We start from the raw sequence: 24,144 nt of genomic DNA, 5'->3' as shown, positions 1-24,144 counted from the left end.
ATCGGATTTAACGAGAAAAGTTAACGGGGTTAGTGTCAAAGGACGTAACGTGATAGGGATTTGAAACATAGCGTATGCAATCTGTCATTTGTTTCGCTAAAGGACGTTCACTGAAAAAGCGTTCAAACATAAATGACGTCCTTTGTTATTTTGTCGTAATAGTAATATGACTTCACTTGCTTTATGTGGTAGTAGCGTTTAATCAAACAAGTGTATCAGTAATGGGCTTGACACTCTTATGGATCAATGCCATACGTTTCAAAATCCAAATTATGTCACACGAAAAGTAAAGCCCAAGACAAGTATACACACTTGTTTCTAGTATGGTAGTTAACACTTAACAGTATAGAGGTGCATAAATCGGGTACTTTCAGGAACTGAAATCAGCTAGGAACTAGTTCCGGTATATTCAACAAAATTCAAGAACCGGGTCAGGTAGGAATCGGTTCCGAGTATGGTCGTTTCTTTTACCAGGTTTTTATTGGGTTTTGGCCAGGTCTGGTCCGAATTTTGACTGGGTAGAGGTGGAACCGGTTCCGGCGTGTCGGGTATGATTTTTCTGAGGAACTAAAACATGATTCTTACCCATGGATCCAATACACCATATCGATCCGGAACCAGGGTTTTTTGCCCACCTCTAGTTAGTGGTGTTCAAAACCGGTTTATAAACCTAACCGGTTTGGTCAATGACTGGTCAAAACCGATTTGACTCAAACCGGTTCGTTTATAAACCGGTTTAGAAGCAAGATCGGCCAGCCTGATCTAGGTTGGTTTGTTCCAGTTTAGAACCGGTTTTAAAATCGGTTTAGTAGATCTTAAGGGGAACCGGTCCTAGAACTAGCGGTTTGGGTCGGTTCGGGAGAACCGGTTTTATTGTCAAACCGGTTCGGTTAGCATAAAACTGGTACCTCTACCTCTAGTTATCACGACGTAAAGGTAAGGCCCAAAAACAAGTTAAGCCCAATCTTGTATTTTTACACAAATAACAAAATATACTTATTATTTAGTTATTTTTGTTATGAAATTACAAGTAATAATATTATTATATAATACATAAATTTTATATTAATTAAAAAATAATAGGCTCAATAGCCTAATCAAGCTAGCGCTCTGTCCCAATTTTTAATGAGTATCAAGTTAGGCTTGAACACGTCTAAACTCGTCTAAAACTTTAGCGATACGATTTTTAATTTTTTATTGGACTTTTTGCTTTAGTTTGTCAAGTTAAATTTCTATTATTTTTTAAGGAAAGCAAGACACCTCCAATATAAACTAGTTACTTAAAACTACTCAACAAACAAGCAAGTGATATTCTCAATAACTAGAAAAATAAAGTTGGGAAAAGACATCATATTGGTTGGCATTGATTCTCTTTTAGAACAAAAATCATTATTTTCAATTTAAAAGCATAAATTCAATAAATAAAAGAAACTTAGGATTGGTCATATCAACCATTCTTTTATAACTAAATTGTCGAGTATTTTCAATTTAAAGTGGGTGACACTAAAAGTAAATTGTTTCATCTCAAGAACAATTAAAAGCAGATTCTCATCAAAAGAAGCACTATGATCATAGAAAGGTATCAACACTGTTCCAATACATGTGTTCGTTGCGGGAATGAGACGAAATTAACATAACACTGGCTTACATCTGTTGGTTTGATTTGACGCGCAAGGAATGATAGTGTTCAACAACAATTCAGTGTTAGTAGTGAAGGTTTTGGTAGACAACAAGTCGAGCTCAATTCTTTTGGGTAAAATATAGGAGGAATTTTGATTCCTTAGAGTGAGTTAAATGGTATGCTTTTCAAAATTTTGTTTCATTATAAAGGATTGGATGTTCTTGCTTCTTGTTGGTATATATATTAATTAATAATAAAAGTGTCGCGGTTAAAAAAAAACAAAGGATGATTTGAAAATATAGCAAGACACGTTTATAAGCATTTATACACACAGGATTTTAATTCATGTAGCAAACAAGCGTTGTACGAAATCATGCTTAATTAATACACTGCTTAATTAAACGTGTCCCACGAGCTAACACGTGACATGAAACCGTACATAAACATAAAATTTGCACTAAATAGTGTTTAAACATAATGAACAACAACAAAAAGAATCTCACACCATACATTTATCTAGCTATCACAACAAAACACAAGCAAACAAGTGCAGGCAGTTAAAAGTTACAAAATCCAAAGGAAGGGAAGAACATATTGTTATCCTTCCTCTAGATGAATCAATCATTGTCAATGCAACTGCAAATAACTTATATAATTATATTATAATTGTCATGATACATAGATATATCGCGTTCGAAAACCCTGCAATTTCTCGCGATTTTGCCATCATGTCTCCATCTTCCATACCTGTAAGATAAACCAACATTTAAACTATCAGAAATATTATAATCCCATGCAATAAGTTTCTTGTAACAGTGAGTGATCATATGTGGTCCATTTTTGGTATTTAAAATTCATTTTGGATATTTTGTTAACTACAAGTTTATTTGAAAAACCAACTTGGTAGATATAGCAAAATATTGTAAAAATAATAATCTTCGAACAACAAAAGTGGAATGGTAAATAAATCAGAATCGATGGAACACTCAAAACTTGAAACATTTGGGACAAATAATAGGATGTGCATTCAGGTGTGAGAGCGGGTATCAACTTCGGTCTAAAAACATTTCATAAATTCAGGACGGGTATGATATCGGGCGATACCTGCCCTTTTACCCGTATCAAATATTTGTATATTATATAATCGTATATAATAAATAGTGTCAAGTTCGTTAAGAACTTGCCACTAAAAAATTGTTAGCAATGTTGTTGAGCATTTAATATTTTAAGTCGACTTTTTAGGTGAACTTAAGAATGGGTTTCGGGTAATTAGCACCTTAACAAGTGAATTTTAACTAGATAAAATCACAAACGGGTATACATGATACATTTTGTATACCTGCGAACCCGATAGATTGCTAACTAATTATATAAAATAAGATATATAACCAAGTATGATACTTAGATTATATCAGAGGTCCAGAACAATTATCACTGTGAACAAAAAAAACTTATTATGATTATTTAAAGAGACATCACCTAGCATTCATTATACAATTATTTTATGACAATTAATGGACCACGATATCCACTCTTTTTCATCTTGTGAATGGCATTGACTGCATACACTATCATTTAATTAGCCTGCCACTTCATTCAGTGTCTGCATACTATCAATTAATTAGCCTGCAATTTTCTGTCTGTTTATCTGCTTTTTTCTATTCTACTTTCCTGATAATTAGAGTTCTTGAATCAATCCAAGTTCAGATTTCCAAATTCAAATGCACTTTCATAAACTCATAAAATTAGATTAAACAATAATCTGAAAACTGATTCTATACACAATCATATTCTATGGTTATATAACAACATAATCAACTACATATAATTCTCTCTCACACTATATGGTTTATAGTCAATAATACTACATGGAATTTTTTGTGCATGCAAATCTATAATCTTTTACTTAAAATTGGTTCAATAAAGATGCCCATGCTCCTAAATATATACATATGGATGCATTATGAGAGTAGTGAACTTAATTTTATACAAGCCCAGATCAAAAATCAAGCTGAAAACATTGGCTGTTGTCAACCAGCATTATCAAATTAAACCCTAGTCATCTTTAATCACCAGTTTCCAAATACATTACCTTAGACCAAAAGATTGTAGATAAACAGTTTGATGGTCCTAAATGAACATTATGAGTATTTTCAAATAAGCAAAAAATAATTAAAACAAATAAAACAAGTGTTTTGTAAGAAGAAATGTCAATAAAACCCTGTGAGGTGTTAAAAGTTAAAACATGGAAAAAAATATTATTTAATTTTTAATGGATTAAACCCTTAAAGAACTTATATCCTGCTAGAAAGACATAAAATTAACTTTTCATTCTTTACTTTCAACCTTTTACAACCTTCTTTTCCTATTATCAAAGTAATTATTAAAGTTAGTCATAAGCATTCCATGTGGTTTGTAAAAAACAAATACTATAGTGGTCTAACTTTAAAAGGTTTCATGTTTTGGATTTGTAATTGACATTTTATATTCTCTTTGGGGTCTAAATCTAACACTATCTTTTGTTAAAAACCTGTTAAATAGATAAAAATGACCAATTTACCCTTTTACAGTCCAATGTACTCTTTATGAAGTTACTCAAAAAATAAGCAAAAACCACACCCCTACACTCGACACTACGCGCACTTGATCCTCTCATACTATTCATTGTGGTCTCCTGCAACGGGCTCTTGGTCATGATGCGACATTCACCCATCAAGCTACAATCCGTCAACGGTTCTTGGTCAACCGGATTGGTCTCTCTCCTCCGCCAACAAGTTCCAACAAACTCAATCCATAATCGTGGACCAATTTAAGGTCACCATCATATTTTGCCACTACATATGACCGAGTATCTTGATCCGCTAGTAAGGTTCTAATCGAGGGAAACAATAGGAATCCTGATCTACGACATGATTTTGAGAGTAGAGAAGAAGCAAAGGGGTTCTTTGGATTGGAAAGACTCAATGAATCATTGATAAGGAAACAAAAAGGAATCACATCATGGAAATTTACAAAGATGGTAAAGGCTTAACCGACAAACAATACTATATAATATTTTTGCTCGATAGGTGCCCTCCTCAAAATTTTTGGATCCACCATCGTCATCACCACACACGACCATAACCATTACCATTGATCCTTGGATTTAAAAAGCGTGAGACCCACCAAGATGATATGGTAGCGGTCCAAAGTGAAATCCGTGCACCGCTTTTTTACTCTAGACGCAAGGTGTTTCTCTATCATTTTATATTTCTCATAGGTTGTTAGCATCACTTACCAAAAATTTAGTTATAAATAAGTTGTATATATGATTTAATATACAAATAACATATACGTATAAACTAAAAAGCTAGATGTACATCATCCTATCGCCTTCCGCCTAAGAGCGCTTTTTAAAATCCAATTACCATCATCACCTATACCACCGGATAACATCGCATGTCAATATCTAGTCAAAACATTAACATATTTTGAAGAAACCATGACCATCCCGCCCGTTAAACTTAGTAAACCATAAAATAATCTGTTCGGCTTCAACAGACTTGTAATTAAAAAAAAAAAAAACTATGTTTACGTGTGCTTAAGTGATTTAATGTTATAGTTACATAAATACTACATCTTTTTAACTGTTTAAATCTCATATTTGACACTAAATACCTATACATAAGTCATAACTACATGTCATTAGTTGATTAAGTGTTATTAATAAATTATTTACATAACTATGACTTTTCTTTCATTTTCAGCCTATAAATCCACCAATCACAAGGTATCCATCCGTACGTGCATAGACTTAACCTATAACAAGCCAATCCCTTAAGTGGGTCCCATAGAAAGCAAAACCCTAAAGCAGTATGGTGTGGTGCTCGAAATAATCTGATAAGACTCGGGCGGCCCAGCCCAGAAACACAAATGAATTTCGGGTTCAGTGAAGCATAGCCATTAGCCAATTAAATTAATAAAAAAGTACTTAAAACCTAAGGAATCTGTCAGTGTTTTAATGTTAGTGGGTTTGTGAAGAATAAAGTGGATGGTTTTAACACTAAACATTTAACACCTGTCTTCCCTATCAAACATGCTACATTATTAGGAAACCAGATTTTGAAACCATAAACCCTATTCATATTTTCAACATACATTAAAAAACAATAACATAATAAATAAAGATCATATTTGTCAAATTGAAATAGTTGTTTCAAATATCAAGAATCTTGGATCTAAATATAAATTTGTTATCATCCAAAAATATAGCCTTTACCTGATAAAGATCTTAAAAAAAGAAAAGATCCTAGTCATGATGAGTCATTCTAAATATATAAATCCCAACAGCTTGAATGAACCAAACTGACTAGATTTGACTCATCTGATCAGGTCAGAAAAGACAGTTATTTTTTCAGTTTTCGGAAATGAAGTAGATTTTACCCCAAAAGGACATTTTATTGTTTGCTTGTTTTATTTCCATTAATAATTTCATATGCAGAATATATGCATAAATAATTATAAATATATATGTATGTGTCTGAATGGGATGAGATTTTTTACCAAAACCAGTACCGGTATTCATTTTTCATATTTTAATATCAGTAGTCTTCGGTTTCGGTAAAAAAACAGTATTTTCATTACTGTACCGATCTCATCCCAGCGTGTGCGCGCAAAATGGAAATGATTGAAAGAGAATTACCCGAGAAAGAAGAGATGGGAAAGAGGCGATTGATCAATTTTTTAGTTGTCTTTGTTACCATCTCCTCCGGGACTGTAGCCAAGATGGTAGCCACCAGTAGCCTGAAAATGATCGATGGAGCTATTCGGAACGATATAAAACGGAAAATTGGATCCGTCAATGGAAGATGTTTGGAACCTCTGGAGGTGGTGATTTTGGTGAGGTAAAAATGATGAAGGTAAATTGGACTGAAGGGTCCCCCTAGTGAAATTACCACCTGGAGCACCGGATGATGAAGATGGTGACGTCATTGAGAAGTTCAAGTTGTAACGCTGTTGTTGTTGTTGCTGTTGTTGTTCACCGCCAACTCCCGGTTGTAAATAACTGTCTTGAAGAAATGAGAATTGATGTTGCTGGTGGTTGTGGTTGTTAAGGCTGTTAGGGTGGTTGTTATCTCCCATACTGAAGTTGAATGGTGCTGGTAATTGAAACAATTGTGAAGGAGTTTGCGGTGGACGGTTGAAGAAATACTCCATTGGAGATCGAACGGTGTTCGTGTTAATCCCGCCGGTTAAAAGATCTGTAAAAGATGAATTTTCCGGTAAGTTGTTGTTCACCGGATTCATAACCGAAGCCGAAACCCTAGACGAATCGATTTCCTTCTCTTTATCCTTTTTCGACGCCATCACTCGAGCTCTTTCCCATGCTTTAATTCGATTCTCGGATCGAGATAACGAGAGCCCGGAACCCTTACTGGTTTCCGAAGTGCTACTGCACGCAGGCGATTTTGCAATCGCCTGCGAGACGTTATTATTATTATTAATAGTAGATTTTTTTTTGTCGTTACTCACCTGGTGGTGGTAACGTTGGTCTCCCCCGATTGCTGACACAATCGGAAGATCCAGCGACGGTAGCTCGTCAATTGAGCTAGCCGCCGCTTTGAGCAACCACTCGACCGCCTTGCTAGGCTGGTCATACCCTAACCGATCTTGCAGATCGTAAAACTGGATCGCCGTGCCAACTGACAGTCGTACACGACGGTCCCGTAGACCTTTCGAGGTCAAAACCTTACTATGCCTATCCTTCCCTCCTGAAGCCCGAGAAACCCTAACGATTCTTGAAGATGGCCATCCGCAAAGGCGTGCAACGCCGCCGCCTACCACATCAATAGCCCCTACACTTCCTCCAGCACCGCCGCCGCCATCATCGACATGATTCTGAAGCTCCAAATTACCTCTACTTGTGGCTATCTTTTGAGGGTTTGAAGAGTTGTCAGTAGTGGTTGTACTACCATTAGAAGAAACCCTTTGAAACTTACAGACTTGCCTTTGAATCTCATCTACTTCCATATCCAGCCAATTACATACCTTGTTTGGAAACTAGAAGAAAATCAAATTGAACACAAACACTAACTCTCTACCCCAAATATCTTATCTAGAGAGAGAATAACAAAGTGTGGTTTATGGTTTTAGAGAGAGAAAGTAATGATATTATTTATATTGGTGTGTGTGAGGACTAAGGAGTGGTGGGTGTCAACTTACTGTCCTTGTCCTTAGTATTGATGGCTAGTTTGGCTTTTGTAGTCAATTATACAGACAGACACACGCAGATAGATACAACAACTGTGTGAATGTATGTATGGATACTACTGGCCGGAATATGTCAGATGGGAAGCACCGATTAAAGCTTATTTTTCCTCAGAAAGCAAAGCCTGCAATGTTTATCACTGAGAAAGAAAGGTGAAAAGGTAGGATTAACATCTTTTTTCCATGTGATTGTATTATTTTTTTATTTTCATTTGTATTAATATTTGTGTTTTAAATTAACCTAGGCATAAGGTGTATTAGTGGTCCAGTCGGGTCGGGTTGGAAAGTAGAAGGTTAGTTGTGGACTTGTGGTTTGATTATATGTAGGTGGGGTTAAGAATTAGAAGTGAAAGATGATAAATTGATCTCAGTGGTTCAAACACATAAAATGTTATTAGACTAAAAGAGAACTAACTAAAACGTAAAGATTAGAGTCATAATATAGTTGTCTCGTCCCTATGATTACACTACAAACCTTCAAAATATGATAATTAATCTAATAAAAATTGATAGTGATTGACAGTCATACTCTTATGATGCCATTTATGAGTATGTATGTATGTATATATGTATGTGTATGCATGTATGTGAAAATAGAATATTGGACAATTTTATCGAGATTTATATATGTTAAATGGTTCACGATTTCTTTGTAGCGAATTCTTCACCTTTTTGGTCATTCCTGTAGAGCGGTCAAGTTGTCTTGTTATTTTTGGTTCTTTTTCGGAGAAAATTAACGAGAATAATAGTTCTTGCTAATTTTATAGACGAATAATTATATGTAACCATGATATACACTATACGTCCCATTGCTTTTTGTATCACTATCTTTAATGATTAATATCGATGTACATGATGTATGTGTCTCGCTTGTACATAGGTCTATGACATTATAGGTCGTGGTGTTAGCCAGTTTTCACGGCATTAGCTATTTCAATATTAGCGAATGGAAAACTTAAGGTTAGCCACAATAAAAAAAACTCGTTGATTTTTTAACCGTTGTTAAACTTTTAACATTGGACTATCATTCGGGGCTATTTAAACATACATCACATGTTACTAAAAAAAGACACCTATATCTTATAGAATAGTGACTAATTTTCAAAAGTGTTTTAATTAGGTCATTCATGCATAATTTTTCTAAATCGGGTCACTAAATCTTCAAATCGAGTCTCACCGACTTTTTTGTGCGTCAAGAAAAAAATGAAGGATAAGATGTGAGGGTCAGAATTTGCAATATATGTAGTTAAATTTTAAAACGTTAATTATATTAAAGTTTAATACTAAAAAATAAAATTCACGTCGTCACTCAGCGTCAACTTAAAAAAAAGATAAAAATATTTCTTATGTGAAACAAAAAAAAAGGCTAAAAGAACATGTTAAAACCTTTAATTTAATAAAATATAAAAGTTGAGTGATTTAATTGGAACATGTATTTTATGATTATTATTATTATTACTACTACTAATATTATAGTTATTATCATTATTTTTTTAATATGTTTAGGGTATTTATAATAAGAGGAAAGTGAATACGGTGCTGTTAGCCATGTAAGCTTATACGAAAAAGCAATCAAAACTACGTAGTTTTGATTAAAAGCCTATCATTTTAACTAAAATCCCTTCCATATTTACAATAATTCTATAAATGAAGGTTACAAAATGTCAACTCTTTTGATTATAACTTTATAAGGTTTGTTTGCAGGGATTTCCATCCCAAAAATCAAGTATCTCAAGGTTTGTTCAAGAGGAATTAAATCGGCTATTATGATCTAAAAACACAAGTTTTGCAGGTTTTGAAGATGAAGCGTGTTTTCTTTTTGAAATTTGTTTGTCATTGTTTATAATTGAAGTACTCTATATGACATCATCATTGAGAATAATACATTAATACATAACCTAAAGTTGGAAAGAAAATAAAAACAAAACTTAAGTAATCCAAGAAATCAAAAGCCACCGATGTGATAAGAAAAGTTTGCAGATTTTAAATGAGGTTGTTGTGTTTTTATTTGTTAAATTTTATTTTTCATTCTTCTGTTATTTAAATTATATATAACCTCATTGTAATTAATACATAACTTAAAATTTTTAAAGAAAAAAAATTAACTACTCCATGAGTACGAGCAAGATCCAAGAGTTTGAAAGCTAACTTATGTGTTTTGTGGTGAAATTTGAGATTCGTAAATAAAGATTTTTGTTAAAAAGGGAAGGTAGTTTAGTTAAAATGATAGGTTTTTAATCAAAACTACGTAATTTTGATTGGTTTTTTGTGTAAGTTTAGACGGCTAACAGTATCGTATTTACTTTTTCTTTAATTTCATTTTCTTAACAACAGGGGAACCTTGTCCGTACAAACACTTATGTGTCTCAATATTCCCACCATTTGAGTTGTCCTAATAATAATACTTATATTCAAAGTAGATGATGGGCCTTTATAGATCCTATTAATCAAATATAATTTACTAATAAAATAACAATAAAGTAACATAGTTAAAAGTCGTTTAAAAATTGAATTAATAAATGTATAGAAGGAGAATTCTTGTTATATAAAAGTAAAATTGTAAAAGCATGATTTTTAGTTTACTTCCAGGTCAGTTGGTTGGAGAGTTATAAATACTTAGACATGGTAAATTATAAAGAACTTAATTTTCAGACAATTATATATTATACACTTTTATATATATACCAAATATCATATAGGTACTAATATCTATAACAAAATACGTGAATATCAATATAAATAAAAAAGAGATACAAATTTTTAAATACTAAAGTATTCTAAAAATTGATAATCAATAAAATTAATAAAGTGATATTCATGTTTTAATATTATAGACATAGAAATTATGTTTTATTTATTTTTATTTAAAATTGGCTTGAGTTTTGTAGGTCTTAGATACAGAATCAAACAACAATGTTCTTGGATCAATCTCCCTGTAAGCAAGCAGAAATCACTTACAAGTAACCGAGATCACAGATCTTGTTATGGTTCGGCTATTTCCGATTAAGGAAAGGAAAGAAGTAAGTGGAGAGAGTTGGTGAATGTATAAGATAGTGAATATGTCAAAAAAATGTGTCATGCATGGAAGCTTGCACTATTTATAGTGCAAGTTCCATGCACTCTTCTTTCATTATTTTAGTCAAATGGACTTTTGTTTACAATGACCTATGGCCCAAACATACAAGAAGATGAAAGACAAATTCATTACAAAGTAAATAAACAAGATAATACAAAAGACTACGTTTACAAAATAGGGCCTAACAATCTCCATCTAGTCTTTAGTTTTGTCTTCAGTCTTCATCGTCAGTCGGTCTCGACACCAAGCATTCGTCGTCTTTTTAGTTGATCCTCAACAAGTCGTTGAACAAACTTGTTGAACTTTTCAACTATCTGATCTGTGTTTTCTTTGCCATGATTGTCAAGTGTACGCATAGGAGACTGGTATAGCTTAAATTGTCCTCTTTGCAAAGCCCATTAGTTCGTGCTCATCGAACACACGAAGAGGATGCATGGTTAGGCGCTGAATCACTGTTTCGCCTTGTTCTTATTGAACTCCCAGCATAAGAAATCATGGAGTACATTAGGCTCGAACGGTTCTCCATGATAGATTTCCCTACCTTCTTTAGGCATCTTGAATCTCCAATCCTTTCTTTGTTTGCCTGTTGCTGGATCGATCTTAGTCGGATGCTTGAAGGTTCTTCCTTATTCAGCTGAAAGTTGGAGTAGGCAGCCTTTTATTCTCTATGAATGTGTCATTTGAACCATCCTTCCGGCCTCTTCTCTCCTGCTCCATCACCTACAGCCCTTCTGAAGTAATTCATTTCTAGCTTAGACAGAGTATACATCTCAGTGTGATGCATGTAGGTGATGTCACCGTTTCCTCTTTTGATAGCCAGGACTTGCTCTTATCATGAAATTTGGCATAAAGAATCAGCGAGTCATCATGATAGGGGTAGTTTTGGAAATGAGCACTCCCATGATTGCTGACACAGTGCCAGTTCCTCTTTTTCGGTTTTGGTACGTGAGAGGTATCAGCAGCAAGAGCAATCACGGATTCGGCTTCAGGAACTGGATCTCTGACCTCTTGATCTGGCGTGTCAGGGTGTGGCGAATAGTTGATATCATCATCAATGTCAGAGACCCTCGTTGCTTCCTTGGCTGGAGATTGGGTACCTGCAATTTCATCAACATAAAAATTGAGTTAAATTGCTTCTCTAGTGCAGCATCCCGATCCCTGACTCCATTAGCCGCCTCGCTGACAGAGGGGTCATTATGTGGCTGAGCAGTTTGTGTATCCACTCCACTGCGACTAAAAATACCAGCACCACCATCTCTTCCACCATTACTTCCACCACCACCATCATCATCTTAGTCTGATTCTTCGTCAAAGCTATCCCTCATATCTTCCTCATCATCATCACCTTCCTCCTCAGTCTCTTCCTTATTTCTAGCTTCGGAACCTCCGACAACCAGATTTCTAGTGACACCTCCTTCACCACCGCTACCACCAGGTACGATTATTCCTACCGTTGAATGTTATCCTTTCTTTCGTTTATTTCCGTTTCCTCCACCGGGATTCACCTAACTCCCAAATACAGCATCTAGCCGATCGTTAACATTTTCAATGTCTTTATCTGTCAAGTTCATGATTTTAGAGGCTACAAGATACTTATTGGCCATATCTTCATTCATCTTCAACTGAGATTCATTCAGAAGATCTTGCTCGACCAATCTTCTCTTTAATCTGTCAATAACAGACCGGAATTCGATATTCTCAGCATTGGCGATTCCTACATTTCTTGAGGCTCCTTGATCACCTTCTAACAAACCAATCCTGGCCTCCTGGCGTTCAGTCTCCTGCAACATCCTATCTGTCTCCTTCTCCAAATCGTCTTTTAATTTTGCTTCAAGATGAGAGGACGACGGCATGTCACTTTCCAGATATGAAATTCTAGATTCCATCCTTAACCTTTCCTCATGTTGTTGAATGAGCGATAGAGATTGATCTGTCAGTAGCTTCTGTTGATTGTCCGCTCTCTTTTGGAGGGTTTCGATTCATAACTTTTGACTCTCAATGAGAGCTCTGTCAAATTCTTTCTCCTCTTCAAGTTTAGCAATGCTCTCAATCAATGTGGCTTTCTCTTTAGCATCCTCCACCTCCTTCTTCTTCTTCTGACTCTTCACATACTTAAACAATACTCTTTCTTTGTCAGCCCGTTTAGCGTTTGATTCTTCTAGTTCAATAATCCTATCGAGGATCGGATCAGCTTACACTGGAGATTTATTATACTTTCCACTAGACAGTGGTGTGGGGCAAGGAATATGGATTTTTAGGTTGTGGGAGGAGTATCGGATTGGGTAGGTTGAGTAGTGGTTTGTAAGGGTAAGGTTATGGTTTGGGTAGGGAAGGGAGTGGCTAAGGTCAAAGGTAGTGTATGGGGTTGGTCTTTGGTTGTGGTTTCGGGTTGGGTTGAAATGGAAATGTAAGTAGCTTGGGTAGTTGGTGAAGATGTGAAAGTTGAGGACCAAAAGGTTGTGGTTCTTAATGGTGAGGTGAAAATGTCGGGTGATTTGAATGGAGAGGTAAAAGGTTGGTTAGGAGAGATAGGTTGGTCTATGGTTGTGGTGGTGAGTGGTGGGGAGAATGATTGGTGGAAGGTTAAGGTTTGTATGGGTTGGTCTAGGGAGGTTGGTAGGTTTTCCAAAAATGAGGTTTGTATAGGCTTGTATTGTTTTGATGGAGAAATATTAGGGGATGTTACGGGTGAGTCATGAAGTAGGGTTTTAGTTGTGATGATGAACCTTGACTTGTTTGCTTTTTAGTTAAACCAATATGCGGAATAAGGTGGTGGGTGAGGCATTGTGGGGTCAGGTTGAGTGGAATGTGGAGATGGTATGGTGGTTTGGGCCCCAGTTGTGGAACCCTTGATGATTAAGGACGGAGCCTTCTTGGAGTCCCCGACCTTTCTCAAATGCTTGAGCGGTTGTTCTGCTTCCTTCTCTTCCTCGGCTTGTTGGGAAGAACCACCAGTAGAAGGCTTACCAGTGGCCTTCCTTTTCTTCTCCTTTCTCTTAATTTCCACCTTACTAGCCTCAACATCTGTCTTGGTATCTTCTTCAGCAGACTCCAACTCCTCGACAATTTCGACATCACCAGAAACATGACCACTCTGCTCTGTCTCACTAAACAACCCAAAGTTTCTCCCAGGAGTTTCCCCATCTGTACTAATAGCTACTGCTCGATGTGCTCAACATAGCTTCAAATAATAGCGATGAGCAAATTCGGTACTGGTACCGAAATTGGTCTGATTTGGTACCGTCGATACTAAATCGATACCAAAGTTTTGAGTTTCGGGACTGGTAGGGTACGGGACGGTACTGGTATTTCCCGAATTTTTTACTTTCAATACCGGTACCGGTACCGGGAATTTATGATTTTCTGGACTGGGATTTTTGGTACTGGTATCGGTACGGTACCGATCTCATCCCTATCAAATACTGTCTGTTTCACCATCTTGGCATGATGTGGCTCCAATGAGGGTAGCTCAACGCCCTTTGCATCTACTTTAGCTTTATACACTGGCTTTGGTACGTTCGGTATGAGATCATCCAATAGCATTTGCACGAACCTTGGATACGTCATCCAAGTGCTATTAGTGGATGCATTAGCAAGCATGCAAAGGAAGATTAGTCTCGAACAGTTGAACTTCACATGATTTGTCAACACGGCCATAACACTGACCCAGTCCGTTTTCAAACTATCGAATTCACCCTTCAAGTCTAATAAGCAGTGCACAACGATGTGGAACAGATATCTTCAATAATGTGGGAGATGTCTTTTCTCCAATGTTTTCCACTGGGTATCATACCCAATGTCTTTCACATACTACTGTAGCTCAGATCTTTTCGCTTTATGGAAGAAGTGGTCTTCTTCATCTTTAATATTCAGAGCCCTTCTGACATCAGCTTAGTGATAGACAAGTTCTTCCCGGCCACTTTTGTAGTTAGGGAGTTGGAGTCTTTGGAACCTTTGGCGTTTGTCCCAAACTCTTCAATCCAGCAAGTATGTATCTTGGGATTTGCTGTGATTGCGTGCATCAGTGGTGTCTCCCTTAGGCATTTGATCATAGAGGTGAACACCTTGTGTTTCCTCTTTTTGGGAAGATTAAGAGGACAATACATGTTATGTTGCTGCAAAATAATCATCAATATACCATTAGAACAAACATTTAACCACATAAAGTAAGAATAAAGTAGCATAAAGTTAATGTATTTACAAAATGGAAAAATAATAAAACTAAATTTTTTTTTGAAACATTGCTAAGTCCAAACAAATCGCAGCGCATGGAAAAACAAATTGCATCGCATAAGAGTTTGATTCGCATCACATAAGGTAATTCGAATCGCATGGAGGTTTTAATAGCATCGCATGAGTATGCGACGCGATCTAAATATTTGTGCGATTTGATTGAAAATTATGTGATCCAATTCAATGTTCGTAGCTTATCTGATTTGAATTTCATGCGATCTTATTTGAATATTTAGGCGATCAGATTCAAATTCCTTTTGTCCAAAAATATCAATTTCACTTAGATCTAGGGTCGCCTAGAATCAAATCGTCTTTCTGTCTCATTTTTCATACAAACTCTCACTTAATCTTAATCAATTGGACTCTAAACAGTCCGATAGTTCCTAATGTACAAAAAGTTATACAAACTCAAACAGAAATCTAATTAGATCTATTCATGGGTCTATTGAGATGTTGGTGCCAACAATCTTTGATTGATTTTAATAGAAATAACATATAGGAGTTCATGGATTCAATTGATGGTTGGATTAACTGTCGGCAAGCAGTGAACAAGAACATTGATCAATTGAAACAATAAGGATGATGCTATACCACGTGTAACATATCGGATTTTTCAAACCCGTATTCGTTTACGTTTAATCCGACCCGGGAATATTTTTAGATCTTTGTTATTAACCAAAAATCAAATATTTATAAGTATTAAAGATTTACATATTAATTTTATATCCCTTATACTTTCCATGTTGTTCATTCCTTGTTTTAATCATAAAATGTTCAATATTTAGCCAATTTTCAAACTACAAGGGCCTAACTTGTCAAAAAAATGAAACTTCTCACCCCTAGGGCCGGTGTGCCGCGCGACGAGACCACCATGTTGTGGTCACGCGGCACTGGAGCCATCTGATCAATTTGTGTTTCGTTATTTGCTTCCTAGTTCGTTTTTAGCATGTAAATCGCTTTTTTTTGCATGAATCGAGTGAATTAAGGTCCAAGAAAAGGAATGTAACCAAAATACATGTCCATTATCATAACCCCTTGATCAAATTCAAATTTTACTGATCTTTAAATTGATTCGGTCATTAAAAACATATTCGGTTACCTAAACGAGTGAAATCACTATAATTAGTTCGTTTTAGTGTTTTCTATATAAACAAAGCTTAAATCTTCCGCCGCAAACTTCCCTAAACCCTAATCTATCATTCTTAGCCGTCACATGCTTCTGTCCTTCATCATTCTCTTTGTTTTTGCCATAATCCTCAATTAAACAAGCTTTGGACGTTTGACTTTGCTTATACATCAACCTTTGACTTCCGTTTCCCATCGATTCAAGCATTATCCGGGTAAGTTTTCTTCTGTGAAATCATTCATACATATTCCCTAGTCAATAAACTTCAATCAATTTTGGTGGTTGAAGGGTGTTGACTGGTCAATTTAATTAAAACCCGTTAAAGGGCAAAACAGTCAACAAGTTTGACTTTACGTTTTCTCATACTTCTTGTCGGATTCAACGTTCGATCCAGAAGACTTTAATTCTCATAACGAAATTTAAGGCTACTGACCAAAACCCGACTTCCGACTCGCTGTTCGGATTCTGGTCAGTACCGACTCGTTTAAATCTTAAATTTAACGTAACCGGAGTTCTAAACATCTGTTTGGATTGATTCCAGCGACGACGAGTTCGTTTTTACTTATATTATCATATCTCAAAGTTTCAAGTTCTGATAGTTTATTTCACTCAACGCGTTAGTGGACGACTCGCTTAATCATTAACTCGTTTATTCATATTTGTATTAACTTGCCTTTATTCTAAGGTGAGTTTTATCATTCCCCTATTTTGCTAAGTTTTCTAAACATTTTGGGGACATATGCGTATTATTCATGTTTCATATTATATATATATATATATATATATCAAGATAACAAATGTGTAATTGTGTGTGATTAATCGTATATACTTGTTACATGCTTGCTTGTGCTAATATTCATTCATTCGTATATTTCAGAGGGGTCCAATGTATTCCCTTGTATAGGATGCTCATATTATTGACCAACGCCCGATTAGCTTGGCAATGGTCTAACTACTAGCTTATGGTTTGATTCATTACCACAATTTACTACGTTATGCTTATTTATCATAATGATATCATTGCAAAATTGGTGATAAACCTCACTCAATTTTATGTTGACAAACTCTATTGTATTTTCTACACATATGCAGATTATCATGTAAATTGAAGATTGAAATTGGACACCTAGACAAGACCTTAGGATTAAAAGAAGACAATCATTATTTGAACTTTTGTTGGATTACATTTACTTATTTAAATTATTTTGCCATACTTGAATATTGTGTTCACTTTTTTTTAAATGAAATAATTAACTTAATAGTTATTGTCATTTTTATATATGATAGTACCTTAAGCTGTGAACAATCGACTCACATCCCGGCATTTCTGCCTTAGGTTGTGGCGTGACACCACGGGTGAAAGATCATGATGATCAACATCCAGTGTGAAGAATGAAAGATCATGAGGTTTTGTGTTTGTAAAGAGTTTGAGGAGAGAGAGATGGGAGGTTTTTGCTTGAAAAGTTATGCGAAAATTGAAAGATATTTTGGGTTGGCCTTTTTAGTAGGGTCAAAACATCTCGAGTTTAAGTGATTTTACACTCTCAACCCCCCAACTTCAAAAATATTTACAGGTTCAAACCCGAAAAATATTTATACACCGAATCCAAACATTCAAATATATAAAGATATATTTTTGTCAATCTACACACTTGACAACATTTGTATAAGGGATCTCACTACAAAAAAGAGCGGTATCTAAGACTGAAATGAAATAATTAAAATTTAAAAAATAAAATTAAAATGAAACGAAATAATAAAATAAAATTAAAAATAAAATAAAATAAAAGTAAAAATAAAATCAAAATTACTTAAAGCAGTGGTTTTTTAAGTTAAAAACACAAAATAAAACAAATAACAATTTGCCTTCATTGATATGACTTTAAGTGGAGTCATGTATCCGCTTTATAAAAGTAAAACCACTAGTATAGGCGAATAATTTAGTTTATATCACTCTGACACTTACTCATTTGTCAAGCTTATCTACACATCAAGCAATGATCTTGTTGGCTTTTGATTTATTATTTTCATGTGTTAGGATCATTAAAGACAATTTCTTATCATTTTTCAAAGGTCGGATCGATTTCTGAAAATTTTATAAATTTTAAAATTATCTGACTCCCTCTAAACAGGAGCTCCCTCTAAGCGGGAAAATATCTTTTGAAACATTTTCTGACTATCATAAAAAAAATAAAATCTTTTTGATAAGTCAAGTGACTCAATTTTTTTTTTCTTAAAAGCAAACTGAAAATCTTTTTGGTGAGTTGAACTTAACTCGTTTAAAAAATCAAAAAGATAGTTTAATCAAAACAGATCATGCCAATCGACTCTATAAGATATAGAAATCGGGCAAGATCAAAGGCTTTTGTGAAAAGATCTGCAAAGTTGTAATCGCCCCTTTAAATAATGATAAGTTTACGATCAAAACAATCATGAATGAAATGCATTCGGATTTTATTGTGTTTTGTGTTGGAGTGTTGGACCGGGTTAACACAATATAAACAGCTGCTTCATTGGCACACTTGATAGGGGTGATAAAGAAATTCAAACCGTAATCCAGCAGTTGATGCTGGATCCATATCACTTGTGAGCAGCAACTAGATGCGGAGATCTATTCTGCTTCAACCGTGGAGGTAGACGCAGTGACTTGCTTTTTGCATTACCAAGAAATTAACCAGTCACCAGGAACTAACATCCGCCGGTAGTTGATTTTTGTCTAAATTGCATCCCCCATAATCACTGTCGGTGTAAGCAAGTAGCTTCAAAGGAGAGTCTTTTGGATGCAAAAGACCCAAACATGGTTTTTCCTTGAGATACTGAAAGATAAGCTTGACAACAACTAAGTGAGATTCTTTTGAATCACTGATATCTGGCACACTGACAAATAGGGAACATGATGTCTGGCCTGCTTGCAGTGAGATACATCAAGGAGCCAATCATGGACCTGTACATGTGTTGATCAACTGGCTTTCCTGATGGATCTGGAGCTAACATCGGTCTTGTAGCAATCGAAGTGACAAATGGAGATGCATCCTTAAACCCGAATCTCTGAACAATTTCGTGGACGTAGTTCTCCTGGTGAATCAAAATCCCATATGTCTTTTGTTTAACTCGTAAGCCTAGAAAGAATGTCATTTCTTCCAAGGAACTCATCTCAAATCGATGCTACATAACCTCCGAGAACTCTCTACACAGCTTATCATTCGTAGACCCAAAGATAATATCATCAACGTACACTTGGACTAGAATCAGATCGTGTCCAGCTTTCTTGACAAAGAGTGTTTGATCAATAACACCTCTTCTATAGCCATGCTCTAAAAGATGTTCTGCTAGGGTAGCATACCAAGCACAAGGTGCTTGCTGAAGGCCACAGAGAGCTTTGTCAAGATGGTAGACATAGTTAGGACGATCAGAATCCTCAAAACCTAGCGGTTTCTTGACATAGATTTCTTCTTTAACTTTCTCGTACATGAAGGCAGTCTTAACATCCATTTGATAGACTTTGAAGTTCGACGCATTGGCCAAAAAGAGACGAATGGTCTCAAGTCTAGCAACGGGAGCATAAACTTCATCGTAATCAAGACCTTCACATTGAGAGAAGCCTTGTACAACGAATCTAGCTTTATTTCTTGTGATCACCCCTTTATAATCCTTTTTATTTCTGAACACCCATCTTGTCCTGATAGGTTTCTTGTTCTCCGGCTTCTTAACCAGCTTCCTAGCATTCAGCTTCCTAAACTACAGCAGTTCCTCTTGCATGGCTTCAACCCATGAATTCTTTTTGAGAGCCATTTTGTAATCCTTTGGTTCAACCTGCGATATAAAACATGCAAAAATACATTTGTTAATAGTACCAAATTGGCTTCGTGTTTGGATGATGGCTGAGGGAGATCCAATGATGTTTTATGTTGGATGAGATCGGTGAATCGTCAATTGAGGAGTTGGATCAATTTGTTCAATAGGCTCTTCCTGAATTTCCAAGGTTAGGCTCTCTATGGGATGGAATATGCTAGGAGCACTCATCAGAACATCAGCGACTAGTTGAACGGTGTCTGGCTGATCAACCACATGGCTTGGGCAATGGGACCATCCCATAGATTCTCCATGAACAGAACAACGATTGCAGGAACTGACATAGAGTTAGTGTTTTCAGAAAAACCAGAAGGAACTTCATTTGCACCAGTCCCTTCAGCAACAACCTAGAAATTATTTGATGAGGGAGATGTGGGAATAGACTCGACCACACTAGGTTCTGCCTGAAGATTCACTACAGGTTCATTTTGATTCGAATCAACGTTGTCAGCCGACATGAATGAACCATCTAAACATGAATCAGAAGCATCTTCAATTACCATATCAGTTGTATCTGCTGGTTGAAGTAATGAATCAACTGCAGCATGTTGAAGTGCTAAAGGCAACATATTTCTATTTGAAGGACCAGCAGATAGATGAACATCATCCAAACTGTTTAACACATAATGCATTAAAACTGACTAAGACATTGAAGCATGGGCTGGAGTAATGGCAACAGGAGGGGTAGAGATGCACCGAAACTTACTGGCAATCCATCATAATCAAATAACCAGTTGGGTCCATGTGTGCATCTGTCGAGTTAAGCTCTTGCAGTCAACTTTGAATGATTCCACAATCACTTTTACTTTCTTGTTATAAACGTGATAAGCACACTTTTTGGCACCATATCCAGCAAAATAACACTCATCAGCCTTCTCTGCAAACTTTGAAGCCGAGTTGGCATTTGTGTGAAGCAAAGTGCATGGAAATCCAAATGTCTTGAAGTAGTTGACTTGTGGCTTAGTCTTATAATAGACTTCATAAGGAGTCTTGTTTAGACGTTTGTTCAGTAGCATACGGTTCTGAATGAAGCAAGCTGCATTAATTGCTTCTCCCAAGAAAAACAATGGAAGCTTTTAGTATGAGAGCATTGTTCTTGCAACTTCGATCAGTATTCAATTACATCGTTCAGCAACTCCATTCTGTTGCGGAATGTATGGAGCGCTGAACTGGCGATCAATACCATTTGAGTGACAAAAGTCATCAACAACTTTTTTGCAAAATTCAGTTCCATTGTCACTTATAATACACTTGACTCGCTTGTCAGTTTGATTCTCAACAAGCGTCATGAATCTGATAATAACTAAGCAGTTTCATCCTTGTGCCCTAAAAGGAAAGTCCAGCTGAAACAGGAAAAATCATCAATAACAACAAGATAGTAGGCTTTTCAGCCTAGTGCCTGAGGTTGAATAGGACCAAACAAATCCATGTGTAACATCTGAAGAATGAAATAAACATAATTGACAGTTTTGGGCCTGTGAGGGAGCTTGTGTTGCTTGCATTTTGAGCATGAAAGACATTTTTCTATGCAAGAGAAATCTTTAATAGGCAAGCCCCTCACATGCTCACATTTTACCAATTTGTTTAAATTCTTGAAGTTGACACGACCCAGATGTCGATGCCAAAGTGATGAATCTTTCTCCGAGGATTTTGATATTAGACATGAAGCAGTTCTATGTGAATATGAACCCGTCATATCTAATATATATTCATCATTAAGCCTTGGAGTACGCATCAATATCCATTCTTCAGGGACTTTGAAACCTAGTTTCAAGATCAAACATTTATTTTCTGTGAACATAGTAAAGAACTTCTTGTCACAAATCTAGGACACACTGAGCAAGTTGTGATTGAGCTGCTCCACAAGATTGACATCATCAAAGGTTAGGGTGCCATTTGAAACCTTCCCTATTTTGGTTATATTTCCTCATGTATCTCAAGCAAAGGAAACATGTCCACCATTGAACGGTTGAACGTCAAATAGCAAGGACTCGTCTCCTGTCATGAGTCGAGTGCAGCCACTATCTAAGTACCAAATACTGTTGATAGGCCTTCTTGACTGACCCTATTCAAATGAGTAATTAGTTAGACATGGTTTCCTGAGACTTAGTTATATCGGGAAGGTTAATGAGAAAATCATCAAATTTTATGTTTTTTCCTGAAATAATGAAGTAATGTGATAAATCAAAATCAGAGGAACAGTCCTTAGAAGCATGTTTCCTATTTTAAGAAGATCTTTTGGAACATCTCTTTTTTTTTCAAAATGGATTCCTCAGGTATTTCGACCTTAGGATCCCTTTTCCCATTTGTTTTTGGTGGGCTTTTGGACCTTTTCAATCTTAAAATCCTTTTTGGTTCTTTCTGTGTTGGTTATCCAAAAAGGTTTTTTTTTTTTTTTTTTTTTTGGTTTTTGATGGATCTCACATCCATTTTACTTGTCACACTCGGCCATAGGGGCCTGGACGTATGACCAATAGTTGGTATCGGTTTTTAAAATATATCAGAGTTTATTTTGTTAAAGCGAAAATTTAATTTCTTTATATAAATAGGGATTTAAATACCCTTGATAATATAGAATACTTATTTTTACTTAATCATGTTTTACAGGGAGTTTAACAAAATGAGCCCACAGATCCTTCTATATCTCTAGTGAGCTGCCTCCATGTTACTCTACTGGACTTACACTTACTACTAATTACCTGAAAATGTTTAAAAATAATACGTCAGCTAAAAGCTGGTGAATAACATTAACAGACACAAAGTATTTTAAGTTGGCAAGAATTTAAAACCCGTGCAATCGTAATGTGTGTTAGTATATCTGCACACTCAGCGGGACTGTTTCACCCGAGCGTATAACCACGGAGCACACTAGTCTTTTTAGGATTGACCGTAGTTTTACGTATGCCTACAACTGAGTCTCTTTACTAGCCATGTTACAGCCTTTCATCCGTATCACGTGTATAAACTTGATCCAACTATATATGCACTTATGGCCTGAATGCTTTTATAGCAGATTACCTTTACGCATCAAACATTTTGAAAACCATTCAAGCCATGTATTTGATTAGTAAATCATATGTAAAATGATTAACACCTTTGCGTTAGTTTTAGAGTCAATGTACTCACCTTTGTTATGATCAGTATGTCTTTGCTGATTTATGTTGTGCATGTTATCTCGAACTTGTAGTTACAAGAATATCTTTGTATGAATATCTAGATCAACTGATCTAGCTTTAGACCTTTAGTCTAGTTTGTAGCTTTAAACCTTGATACAACATTTATTTTGATATACAAGCCATTTTTATTCAAAATGCTTACTTTAGTTCGTATAACGTATGGTGTGGCATGCTTTGGCCTAATAGGTTCGAACACTGTCATCAAGCTCTCCAGGAAAGTAAATAGGTCCTGTGGTTGATTGGGATTTATACGAATTACTTTCCTTAGACAAGAAACTGTAATACCGGTTTTGTTACCCTTCTAGTTACTACATGCCCGTCATGCTTTTCTTGTTAATTAAATATATATATATATATATATATATATATATATATATATATATATATATATATATATATAGTGTTTCTTCCTTTAGAAGAAAGTCAATTGAGAATAACCTTTATATATAAAACTTTATGTATCTTAATAATAAAGAAACATTTATTTTTCTAAACCTTTATATATAAAAAACTTAAATATATATCTATAAACTTTCCAAGGTTTAGGCTATACCCTCGACTAGGATTTAAGCTATGAAGTAAAATATCTTAAACATAACTCTTACCTTAAAATGGGTATAACCCTTAAGGACGAACGAGAAGTACTTCAACTATACGTTGTGTGTCGGGGTGTGAAACATCGGAACTTCAGAATGGCGTCGGGACTCTAACTCGATGGCATGAACTACGAGAAAGTAAGAGTGTGGATTTGTGTTTTGGATGCCAAATGAGGAGCCCATGTTCACTATTTATAAGCATCCTCGTTCGGACCATC

At 35.6% G+C, this 24,144-nt stretch overlaps 1 protein-coding gene across 1 annotated transcript; it reads right to left on the bottom strand.

Moving 5' to 3' along the window:
- Positions 1-2,074: 2,074 nt before the first annotated feature.
- On the bottom strand, positions 2,075-7,770 carry LOC143624793 (transcription factor TCP2-like). The gene is made up of 2 exons (XM_077095327.1): positions 6,303-7,770; positions 2,075-2,368 (listed from the first exon to the last, which is right to left on the bottom strand). The coding sequence occupies exon 1, from the start codon at positions 7,628-7,630 to the stop codon at positions 6,344-6,346; it is 1,287 nt and encodes a 428-aa protein (XP_076951442.1). The 5' UTR covers positions 7,631-7,770; the 3' UTR covers positions 2,075-2,368; positions 6,303-6,343.
- Between the last annotated feature and the right edge of the window lie 16,374 nt (positions 7,771-24,144).

The sequence above is a fragment of the Bidens hawaiensis genome, unplaced genomic scaffold, assembly GCF_021521415.1.
Source record: "Bidens hawaiensis isolate Kalapana, Puna unplaced genomic scaffold, B.hawaiensis_p1.1 tig00003961_1, whole genome shotgun sequence".
Taxonomy (NCBI): domain Eukaryota; kingdom Viridiplantae; phylum Streptophyta; class Magnoliopsida; order Asterales; family Asteraceae; genus Bidens; species Bidens hawaiensis.
This window is presented reverse-complemented; position numbering and strand designations above follow the sequence as displayed.

What these genes read in the sequence shown, in the direction of transcription:
- LOC143624793 (XM_077095327.1), bottom strand. Translation starts at nt 7,630, where the DNA reads ATGGAAGTAGATGAGATTCAAAGGCAAGTCTGTAAGTTTCAAAGGGTT.